At 48.0% G+C, this 11,685-nt stretch overlaps 1 protein-coding gene across 1 annotated transcript; it reads left to right on the forward strand.

Moving 5' to 3' along the window:
- The first annotated feature begins 995 nt into the window (after positions 1-995).
- LOC311317935 (protein KRI1 homolog) lies at positions 996-2,373 on the forward strand. Its single transcript, XM_084449092.1, has 3 exons — positions 996-1,094; positions 1,378-1,473; positions 1,879-2,373. Exons 1-3 carry the CDS (start codon positions 1,087-1,089, stop codon positions 2,333-2,335), a joined length of 561 nt encoding a protein of 186 aa, XP_084305218.1. The 5' UTR covers positions 996-1,086; the 3' UTR covers positions 2,336-2,373.
- The last annotated feature ends 9,312 nt before the right edge of the window (positions 2,374-11,685 follow it).

The following is an 11,685-nucleotide window of genomic DNA, read 5'->3' on the forward strand; positions in this document are numbered from 1 at the left end:
GTTGATGTGGGATAGAACCAAAACCAAGAGGCAGAGCAGCAGGTCAGGGTTCAGACTCAAAGTAAAAAACAGCTCTTAAAATTATCAAGTTTTAAATCATTGGGTCTATTTTTCTTTCAATCCACCAAGAACTGTAGCTTAGCCTACAGCTGTTTCTTCCTCCATGTCTACGGCAGCTGCCATTTCAGTGGAGAGATGGTTAATTATTTGATTGTGGCTTAAGCACTCCACTTTTTTATGGTCACTTGTTACTGTTTCGGATTGACGTAGCACCTTGTTTAATTTTGTTTGTGTACTGTTTGTTCTTTATGGGCGGGGGTGTTACGGCCTCCTCTGTTCCTGTTTTGTTTTTGTCCGTCTTCCCCAGCTGGTTGTCATTGTGCTCGTTGTGTCCAGTCAATCAACTAATCATCGACTCCACCTGTGTCCAATCGTCCTCCTGCACTGTGGTCCAATCAGAGGAAGACCAGCCACCTATATATCCTGTGTTCTATGTGCAAAGGAAGAGAGGGTTGCTATGTTTGTTTGCAGGCCTACTTTTGTTCTGTCTGTTAATCAAGTGTTTGGTCTGAGTTTTTGTTAGTTGTTACCTTCTCTGTTTTCCAGCAGTCATTGTGGAGAAGGGTTAGGTAAGATGCCCTTGATTGGGGTTAGCGTGGTCGGGGGATGGATGTTGTCCCTGTCTCCTGGGTCAGGTCTAGGTTACTATCTCTCCTGGGTCCTGAGTCAGGTCTCGGTTGTCTCTCCCAGGTCTAGGTCACTGTGTCTCCTGGGTTAGGGTGTCCCTGTCTCTCCTGGTGGTGGCGCTGATGAGCTTCGATGTGACCGAGCTGGTATTGTCTCCCTCCGGGGCGACACTGACCAGTAAATGACTCCGTTAATCTTCTCTCTGAGCCGACCAGGAGAGGAGAGCAGGGGGGGGGGTTGGATGAAGAGAGGGAGTAGTGGGTAGAGGGAGAGAGTAGTAGGAGTTTTTCCCACTATATTGCACATAAGAAATAACGTCTCTCCCTGTGCTGGTATCCTCAGATTCTGGGAGCAGATGAGAAGGAGCTGAACCGCTGGTGCTCCCTGAAGAAGACCTGCATGTTCAGGTACTACTGTCCCCTGAACACAGCCTGGTTCTGGTCCTGGTCCGGTCCTGGTCTGGTCTGTCTCTGATCCTGCCGACCCTCCAGGAAGTTGTTCACCTATTATTCTTTATGGAATGGAATCGGTACAATCTGCTGTCTGTGAAAGTGTTCCTTCCTGACAATTTCTCTGTCCCTTCCCTCTCTCTATATGCCCCCCCCCCCCTCTTTCTCTCTCTTTCTCTCCTCTTGCTGTATGTCTCTCCCATCCTCTCTCTCGCTGTATGTCTCTCTCTCCCCCTCTCAGATCTGATAAGGAGGAGAAGTGTGATCTGAAGAACTACCAGATCAAAGCGCGGAATGTAATGAAAAAGAAGGAAATCTTGAGCTCCTTCTATTCTGAGTGAGTATAAACTACAGTATATGGGCCACACTCTAGTAACAACAGTACTCTAGTAACAACAGTACTCTAGTAACAGAACGGTACTCTAGTAACAGAACAGTACTCTAATAACAGAACAGTACTCTAGCAACAGAACAATACTCTTGTAACAATTGCTCCCAATGAGCAGGCTAGCACCCTTGCATGGCAACTGCCGCCAGAGGTGTGTGTGATTGTGTGTGTGAATGGGTGAATGAGAGGCCATTTTTTTGGATAGAAGCGCTATATACTGTAAGTGTAGTCCATTTACCATAACGGAACAATACTCTAGTAACCAAACGATACTCTAGTAACCAAACGACACTATAGTGACAGCGTTCTGACCCCTACTCTGTGTTCTGACCCCTACTCTGTGTTCTGCTGCAGGGAGGGGAAGAAGAAGAAGAGAGACAGACGGAAGAACGGAGGGGAGGAGGAGGAGGCTGGTCCCAGCCTGGGCGGCTCCGCCTCAGCCCCCGCCGAGGGCCCCGCAGCCCCGGAACTCTCACAGTCTGGACCAGAGGAGGAGGAGTTCCTGGTACCCAAGAAGAAGGTTGGGGTGGAGGAGAAAATGACTCCTGCTGTGGAGGAGACACCAGAGGCCGCCAAGAAGACGAGGAAGAACAACAACGACAACAAATTGCCCCGGAAGAAACACAGGCACCCGGGAGGACGCCTCATTTCGCGGCCTTTCAGGGTGAAGATGGGAGGGAGGGAGTTCAGCGGTCAGAGACTGAAGGCCTACGGGCTCGACCCCAAGAAGCTGCACTTCAGACAGCTGGCTCGGCAGAGACGCAAAGCTCAGGAGAAGAGGGAGAAGCAGAAGAGCAAGGAAGCAGCATGATAACCTGGTCTGCTCTAGGATGCTATTTTATGCATAATGTCGGGGGACAGTGTGAAAGCACCTTAACGGGATGTAAAGTGTCAATGTGAATGGGCTGTAGACGCTGCCACTGCCTTTCCAGACTCCTCCAATACCCTAGCCTCCAGTTGAATCTCCTGGCCATTCTTTGGGTAATCAAAATAACTTAATTTCTGGGAAATATGTTGATATCCTCTATTAAATGTTTAAGATTTGCTTGAGTACATCTTTTTTTAAGATTACCTGCTGTGACTGGAGTGTTGGTTGTAATGTACTTTTATTAAACTATCATGAATGCATGCATACCCAGACTTTGCTGTTGTCTGATGTTCGAGTCCGATTGCCACACACAAAAATAAACCTGTTTTGGTGATAACGGAAGCCCATTTAGATATTTCCATATTACACCACCATCACCGTCAGATTGTCATACATTTCTTCATTAATGGCTTTGGCGCCTCCACATGGACAGTTGGTACACCTGCGACAATGTAAGATAAGTCATGTCAACCAATAGGACTGGGAGATCTGGGACCAGAAGGTCAGTCAGGTCAGTCCAGTTTGACCAGTTGATGTGGGATAGAACCAAAACCAAGAGGCAGAGCAGCAGGTCAGGGTTCAGACTCAAAGTAAAAAACAGCTCTTAAAATTATCAAGTTTTAAATCATTGGGTCTATTTTTCTTTCAATCCACCAAGAACTGTAGCTTAGCCTACAGCTGTTTCTTCCTCCATGTCTACGGCAGCTGCCATTTCAGTGGAGAGATGGTTAATTATTTGATTGTGGCTTAAGCACTCCACTTTTTTATGGTCACTTGTTACTGTTTCGGATTGACGTAGCACCTTGTTTAATTTTGTTTGTGTACTGTTTGTTCTTTATGGGCGGGGGTGTTACGGCCTCCTCTGTTCCTGTTTTGTTTTTGTCCGTCTTCCCCAGCTGGTTGTCATTGTGCTCGTTGTGTCCAGTCAATCAACTAATCATCGACTCCACCTGTGTCCAATCGTCCTCCTGCACTGTGGTCCAATCAGAGGAAGACCAGCCACCTATATATCCTGTGTTCTATGTGCAAAGGAAGAGAGGGTTGCTATGTTTGTTTGCAGGCCTACTTTTGTTCTGTCTGTTAATCAAGTGTTTGGTCTGGGTTTTTGTTAGTTGTTACCTTCTCTGTTTTCCAGCAGTCATTGTGGAGAAGGGTTAGGTAAGATGCCCTTGATTGGGGTTAGCGTGGTCGGGGGATGGATGTTGTCCCTGTCTCCTGGGTCAGGTCTAGGTTACTATCTCTCCTGGGTCCTGAGTCAGGTCTCGGTTGTCTCTCCCAGGTCTAGGTCACTGTGTCTCCTGGGTTAGGGTGTCCCTGTCTCTCCTGGTGGTGGCGCTGATGAGCTTCGATGTGACCGAGCTGGTATTGTCTCCCTCCGGGGCGACACTGACCAGTAAATGACTCCGTTAATCTTCTCTCTGAGCCGACCAGGAGAGGAGCAGGGGGGGGTTGGATGAAGAGAGGGAGTAGTGGGTAGAGGGAGAGAGTAGTAGGAGTTTTTCCCACTATATTGCACATAAGAAATAACGTCTCTCCCTGTGCTGGTATCCTCAGATTCTGGGAGCAGATGAGAAGGAGCTGAACCGCTGGTGCTCCCTGAAGAAGACCTGCATGTTCAGGTACTACTGTCCCCTGAACACAGCCTGGTTCTGGTCCTGGTCCGGTCCTGGTCTGGTCTGTCTCTGATCCTGCCGACCCTCCAGGAAGTTGTTCACCTATTATTCTTTATGGAATGGAATCGGTACAATCTGCTGTCTGTGAAAGTGTTCCTTCCTGACAATTTCTCTGTCCCTTCCCTCTCTCTATATGCCCCCCCCCCTCTTTCTCTCTCTTTCTCTCCTCTCGCTGTATGTCTCTCCCATCCTCTCTCTCGCTGTATGTCTCTCTCTCCCCCTCTCAGATCTGAGAAGTGTGATCTGAAGAACTACCAGATCAAAGCGTGGAATGTAATGAAAAAGAAGGAAATCTTGAGCTCCTTATATTCTGAGTGAGTATAAACTACAGTATATGGGCCATACTCTAGTAACAGAACGGTACTCTAATAACAGAACAGTACTCTAGCAACAGAACAATACTCTTGTAACAATTGCTCCCAATGAGCAGGCTAGCACCCTTGCATGGCAACTGCCGCCAGAGGTGTGTGTGATTGTGTGTGTGAATGGGTGAATGAGAGGCCATTTTTTTGGATAGAAGCGCTATATACTGTAAGTGTAGTCCATTTACCATAACGGAACAATACTCTAGTAACCAAACGATACTCTAGTAACCAAACGACACTATAGTGACAGCGTTCTGACCCCTACTCTGTGTTCTGCTGCAGGGAGGGGAAGAAGAAGAAGAGAGACAGACGGAAGAACAGAGGGGAGGAGGAGGAGGCTGGTCCCAGCCTGGGCGGCTCCGCCTCAGCCCCCGCCGAGGGCCCCGCAGCCCCGGAACTCTCACAGTCTGGACCAGAGGAGGAGGAGTTCCTGGTACCCAAGAAGAAGGTTGGGGTGGAGGAGAAAATGACTCCTGCTGTGGAGGAGACACCAGAGGCCGCCAAGAAGACGAGGAAGAACAACAACGACAACAAATTGCCCCGGAAGAAACACAGGCACCCGGGAGGACGCCTCATTTCGCGGCCTTTCAGGGTGAAGATGGGAGGGAGGGAGTTCAGCGGTCAGAGACTGAAGGCCTACGGGCTCGACCCCAAGAAGCTGCACTTCAGACAGCTGGCTCGGCAGAGACGCAAAGCTCAGGAGAAGCAGAAGAGCAAGGAAGCAGCATGATAACCTGGTCTGCTCTAGGATGCTATTTTATGCATAATGTCGGGGGACAGTGTGAAAGCACCTTAACAGGATGTAAAGTGTCAATGTGAATGGGCTGTAGACGCTGCCACTGCCTTTCCAGACTCCTCCAATACCCTAGCCTCCAGTTGAATCTCCTGGCCATTCTTTGGGTAATCAAAATAACTTAATTTCTGGGAAATATGTTGATATCCTCTATTAAATGTTTAAGATTTGCTTGAGTACATCTTTTTTTAAGATTACCTGCTGTGACTGGAGTGTTGGTTGTAATGTACTTTTATTAAACTATCATGAATGCATGCATACCCAGACTTTGCTGTTGTCTGATGTTCGAGTCCGATTGCCACACACAAAAATAAACCTGTTTTGGTGATAACGGAAGCCCATTTAGATATTTCCATATTACACCATCACCGTCAGATTGTCATACATTTCTTCATTAATGGCTTTGGCGCCTCCACATGGACAGTTGGTACACCTGCGACAATGTAAGATGAGTCATGTCAACTGACTGACCTTCTGGTCCCAGATCTCCCAGTCCTGTCAGGTCAGTCCAGTTTGACCAGTTGATGTGGGATAGAACCAAAACCAAGAGGCAGAGCAGCAGGTCAGGGTTCAGACTCAAAGTAAAAAACAGCTCTTAAAATTATCAAGTTTTAAATCATTGGGTCTATTTTTCTTTCAATCCACCAAGAACTGTAGCTTAGCCTACAGCTGTTTCTTCCTCCATGTCTACGGCAGCTGCCATTTCAGTGGAGAGATGGTTAATTATTTGATTGTGGCTTAAGCACTCCACTTTTTTATGGTCACTTGTTACTGTTTCGGATTGACGTAGCACCTTGTTTAATTTTGTTTGTGTACTGTTTGTTCTTTATGGGCGGGGGTGTTACGGCCTCCTCTGTTCCTGTTCTGTTTTTGTCCGTCTTCCCCAGCTGGTTGTCATTGTGCTCGTTGTGTCCAGTCAATCAACTAATCATCGACTCCACCTGTGTCCAATCGTCCTCCTGCACTGTGGTCCAATCAGAGGAAGACCAGCCACCTATATATCCTGTGTTCTATGTGCAAAGGAAGAGAGGGTTGCTATGTTTGTTTGCAGGCCTACTTTTGTTCTGTCTGTTAATCAAGTGTTTGGTCTGGGTTTTTGTTAGTTGTTACCTTCTCTGTTTTCCAGCAGTCATTGTGGAGAAGGGTTAGGTAAGATGCCCTTGATTGGGGTTAGCGTGGTCGGGGGATGGATGTTGTCCCTGTCTCCTGGGTCAGGTCTAGGTTACTATCTCTCCTGGGTCCTGAGTCAGGTCTCGGTTGTCTCTCCCAGGTCTAGGTCACTGTGTCTCCTGGGTTAGGGTGTCCCTGTCTCTCCTGGTGGTGGCGCTGATGAGCTTCGATGTGACCGAGCTGGTATTGTCTCCCTCCGGGGCGACACTGACCAGTAAATGACTCCGTTAATCTTCTCTCTGAGCCGACCAGGAGAGGAGAGCAGGGGGGGGGGGGGGTTTGGATGAAGAGAGGGAGTAGTGGGTAGAGGGAGAGAGTAGTAGGAGTTTTTCCCACTATATTGCACATGAGAAATAACGTCTCTCCCTGTGCTGGTATCCTCAGATTCTGGGAGCAGATGAGAAGGAGCTGAACCGCTGGTGCTCCCTGAAGAAGACCTGCATGTTCAGGTACTACTGTCCCCTGAACACAGCCTGGTTCTGGTCCTGGTCCGGTCCTGGTCTGGTCTGTCTCTGATCCTGCCGACCCTCCAGGAAGTTGTTCACCTATTATTCTTTATGGAATGGAATCGGTACAATCTGCTGTCTGTGAAAGTGTTCCTTCCTGACAATTTCTCTGTCCCTTCCCTCTCTCTATATGCCCCCCCCCCTCTTTCTCTCTCTTTCTCTCCTCTCGCTGTATGTCTCTCCCATCCTCTCTCTCGCTGTATGTCTCTCTCTCCCCCTCTCAGATCTGATAAGGAGGAGAAGTGTGATCTGAAGAACTACCAGATCAAAGCCAGAATGTAATGAAAAAGAAGGAAATCTTGAGCTCCTTCTATTCTGAGTGAGTATAAACTGCAGTATATGGGCCACACTCTAGTAACAACAGTACTCTAGTAACAACAGTACTCTAGTAACAACAGTACTCTAGTAACAGAACGGTACTCTAGTAACAGAACAGTACTCTAATAACAGAACAGTACTCTAGCAACAGAACAATACTCTTGTAACAATTGCTCCCAATGAGCAGGCTAGCACCCTTGCATGGCAACTGCTGCCAGAGGTGTGTGTGATTGTGTGTGTGAATGGGTGAATGAGAGGCCATTTTTTTGGATAGAAGCGCTATATACTGTAAGTGTAGTCCATTTACCATAACGGAACAATACTCTAGTAACCAAACGATACTCTAGTAACCAAACGACACTATAGTGACAGCGTTCTGACCCCTACTCTGTGTTCTGACCCCTACTCTGTGTTCTGCTGCAGGGAGGGGAAGAAGAAGAAGAAGAGAGACAGACGGAAGAACGGAGGGGAGGAGGCTGGTCCCAGCCTGGGCGGCTCCGCCTCAGCCCCCGCCGAGGGCCCCGCAGCCCCGGAACTCTCACAGTCTGGACCAGAGGAGGAGGAGTTCCTGGTACCCAAGAAGAAGGTTGGGGTGGAGGAGAAAATGACTCCTGCTGTGGAGGAGACACCAGAGGCCGCCAAGAAGACGAGGAAGAACAACAACGACAACAAATTGCCCCGGAAGAAACACAGGCACCCGGGAGGACGCCTCATTTCGCGGCCTTTCAGGGTGAAGATGGGAGGGAGGGAGTTCAGCGGTCAGAGACTGAAGGCCTACGGGCTCGACCCCAAGAAGCTGCACTTCAGACAGCTGGCTCGGCAGAGACGCAAAGCTCAGGAGAAGAGGGAGAAGCAGAAGAGCAAGGAAGCAGCATGATAACCTGGTCTGCTCTAGGATGCTATTTTATGCATAATGTCGGGGGACAGTGTGAAAGCACCTTAACGGGATGTAAAGTGTCTAAATGTGAATGGGCTGTAGATGCTGCCACTGCCTTTCCAGACTCCTCCAATACCCTAGCCTCCAGTTGAATCTCCTGGCCATTCTTTGGGTAATCAAAATAACTTAATTTCTGGGAAATATGTTGATATCCTCTATTAAATGTTTAAGATTTGCTTGAGTACATCTTTTTTTAAGATTACCTGCTGTGACTGGAGTGTTGGTTGTAATGTACTTTTATTAAACTATCATGAATGCATGCATACCCAGACTTTGCTGTTGTCTGATGTTTGAGTCCGATTGCCACACACAAAAATAAACCTGTTTTGGTGATAACGGAAGCCCATTTAGATATTTCCATATTACACCACCATCACCGTCAGATTGTCATACATTTCTTCATTAATGGCTTTGGCGCCTCCACATGGACAGTTGGTACACCTGCGACAATGTAAGATAAGTCATGTCAACCGATAGGACTGGGAGATCTGGGACCAGAAGGTCAGTCAGGTCAGTCCAGTTTGACCAGTTGATGTGGGATAGAACCAAAACCAAGAGGCAGAGCAGCAGGTCAGGGTTCAGACTCAAAGTAAAAAACGGCTCTTAAAATTATCAAGTTTTAAATCATTGGGTCTATTTTTCTTTCAATCCACCAAGAACTGTAGCTTAGCCTACAGCTGTTTCTTCCTCCATGTCTACGGCAGCTGCCATTTCAGTGGAGAGATGGTTAATTATTTGATTGTGGCTTAAGCACTCCACTTTTTTATGGTCACTTGTTACTGTTTCGGATTGACGTAGCACCTTGTTTAATTTTGTTTGTGTACTGTTTGTTCTTTATGGGCGGGGGTGTTACGGCCTCCTCTGTTCCTGTTCTGTTTTTGTCCGTCTTCCCCAGCTGGTTGTCATTGTGCTCGTTGTGTCCAGTCAATCAACTAATCATCGACTCCACCTGTGTCCAATCGTCCTCCTGCACTGTGGTCCAATCAGAGGAAGACCAGCCACCTATATATCCTGTGTTCTATGTGCAAAGGAAGAGAGGGTTGCTATGTTTGTTTGCAGGCCTACTTTTGTTCTGTCTGTTAATCAAGTGTTTGGTCTGGGTTTTTGTTAGTTGTTACCTTCTCTGTTTTCCAGCAGTCATTGTGGAGAAGGGTTAGGTAAGATGCCCTTGATTGGGGTTAGCGTGGTCGGGGGATGGATGTTGTCCCTGTCTCCTGGGTCAGGTCTAGGTTACTATCTCTCCTGGGTCCTGAGTCAGGTCTCGGTTGTCTCTCCCAGGTCTAGGTCACTGTGTCTCCTGGGTTAGGGTGTCCCTGTCTCTCCTGGTGGTGGCGCTGATGAGCTTCGATGTGACCGAGCTGGTATTGTCTCCCTCCGGGGCGACACTGACCAGTAAATGACTCCGTTAATCTTCTCTCTGAGCCGACCAGGAGAGGAGAGCAGGGGGGGGGGGGGGGTTGGATGAAGAGAGGGAGTAGTGGGTAGAGGGAGAGAGTAGTAGGAGTTTTTCCCACTATATTGCACATAAGAAATAACGTCTCTCCCTGTGCTGGTATCCTCAGATTCTGGGAGCAGATGAGAAGGAGCTGAACCGCTGGTGCTCCCTGAAGAAGACCTGCATGTTCAGGTACTACTGTCCCCTGAACACAGCCTGGTTCTGGTCCTGGTCCGGTCTGTCTCTGATCCTGCCGACCCTCCAGGAAGTTGTTCACCTATTATTCTTTATGGAATGGAATCGGTACAATCTGCTGTCTGTGAAAGTGTTCCTTCCTGACAATTTCTCTGTCCCTTCCCTCTCTCTATATGCCCCCCCCCCTCTTTCTCTCTCTTTCTCTCCTCTCGCTGTATGTCTCTCCCATCCTCTCTCTCGCTGTATGTCTCTCTCTCCCCCTCTCAGATCTGATAAGGAGGAGAAGTGTGATCTGAAGAACTACCAGATCAAAGCGCGGAATGTAATGAAAAAGAAGGAAATCTTGAGCTCCTTCTATTCTGAGTGAGTATAAACTGCAGTATATGGGCCACACTCTAGTAACAACAGTACTCTAGTAACAACAGTACTCTAGTAACAGAACGGTACTCTAGTAACAGAACAGTACTCTAATAACAGAACAGTACTCTAGCAACAGAACAATACTCTTGTAACAATTGCTCCCAATGAGCAGGCTAGCACCCTTGCATGGCAACTGCTGCCAGAGGTGTGTGTGATTGTGTGTGTGAATGGGTGAATGAGAGGCCATTTTTTTGGATAGAAGCGCTATATACTGTAAGTGTAGTCCATTTACCATAACGGAACAATACTCTAGTAACCAAACGATACTCTAGTAACCAAACGACACTATAGTGACAGCGTTCTGACCCCTACTCTGTGTTCTGACCCCTACTCTGTGTTCTGCTGCAGGGAGGGGAAGAAGAAGAAGAAGAGAGACAGACGGAAGAACGGAGGGGAGGAGGAGGAGGCTGGTCCCAGCCTGGGCGGCTCCGCCTCAGCCCCCGCCGAGGGCCCCGCAGCCCCGGAACTCTCACAGTCTGGACCAGAGGAGGAGGAGTTCCTGGTACCCAAGAAGAAGGTTGGGGTGGAGGAGAAAATGACTCCTGCTGTGGAGGAGACACCAGAGGCCGCCAAGAAGACGAGGAAGAACAACAACGACAACAAATTGCCCCGGAAGAAACACAGGCACCCGGGAGGACGCCTCATTTCGCGGCCTTTCAGGGTGAAGATGGGAGGGAGGGAGTTCAGCGGTCAGAGACTGAAGGCCTACGGGCTCGACCCCAAGAAGCTGCACTTCAGACAGCTGGCTCGGCAGAGACGCAAAGCTCAGGAGAAGAGGGAGAAGCAGAAGAGCAAGGAAGCAGCATGATAACCTGGTCTGCTCTAGGATGCTATTTTATGCATAATGTCGGGGGACAGTGTGAAAGCACCTTAACGGGATGTAAAGTGTCTAAATGTGAATGGGCTGTAGACGCTGCCACTGCCTTTCCAGACTCCTCCAATACCCTAGCCTCCAGTTGAATCTCCTGGCCATTCTTTGGGTAATCAAAATAACTTAATTTCTGGGAAATATGTTGATATCCTCTATTAAATGTTTAAGATTTGCTTGAGTACATCTTTTTTTAAGATTACCTGCTGTGACTGGAGTGTTGGTTGTAATGTACTTTTATTAAACTATCATGAATGCATGCATACCCAGACTTTGCTGTTGTCTGATGTTCGAGTCCGATTGCCACACACAAAAATAAACCTGTTTTGGTGATAACGGAAGCCCATTTAGATATTTCCATATTACACCATCACCGTCAGATTGTCATACATTTCTTCATTAATGGCTTTGGCGCCTCCACATGGACAGTTGGTACACCTGCGACAATGTAAGATGAGTCATGTCAACTGACTGACCTTCTGGTCCCAGATCTCCCAGTCCTGTCAGGTCAGTCCAGTTTGACCAGTTGATGTGGGATAGAACCAAAACCAAGAGGCAGAGCAGCAGGTCAGGGTTCAGACTCAAAGTAAAAAACAGCTCTTAAAATTATCAA

Source organism: Borostomias antarcticus (assembly GCF_949987555.1).
Source record: "Borostomias antarcticus genome assembly, chromosome: 14".
Classification (NCBI taxonomy): domain Eukaryota; kingdom Metazoa; phylum Chordata; class Actinopteri; order Stomiiformes; family Stomiidae; genus Borostomias; species Borostomias antarcticus.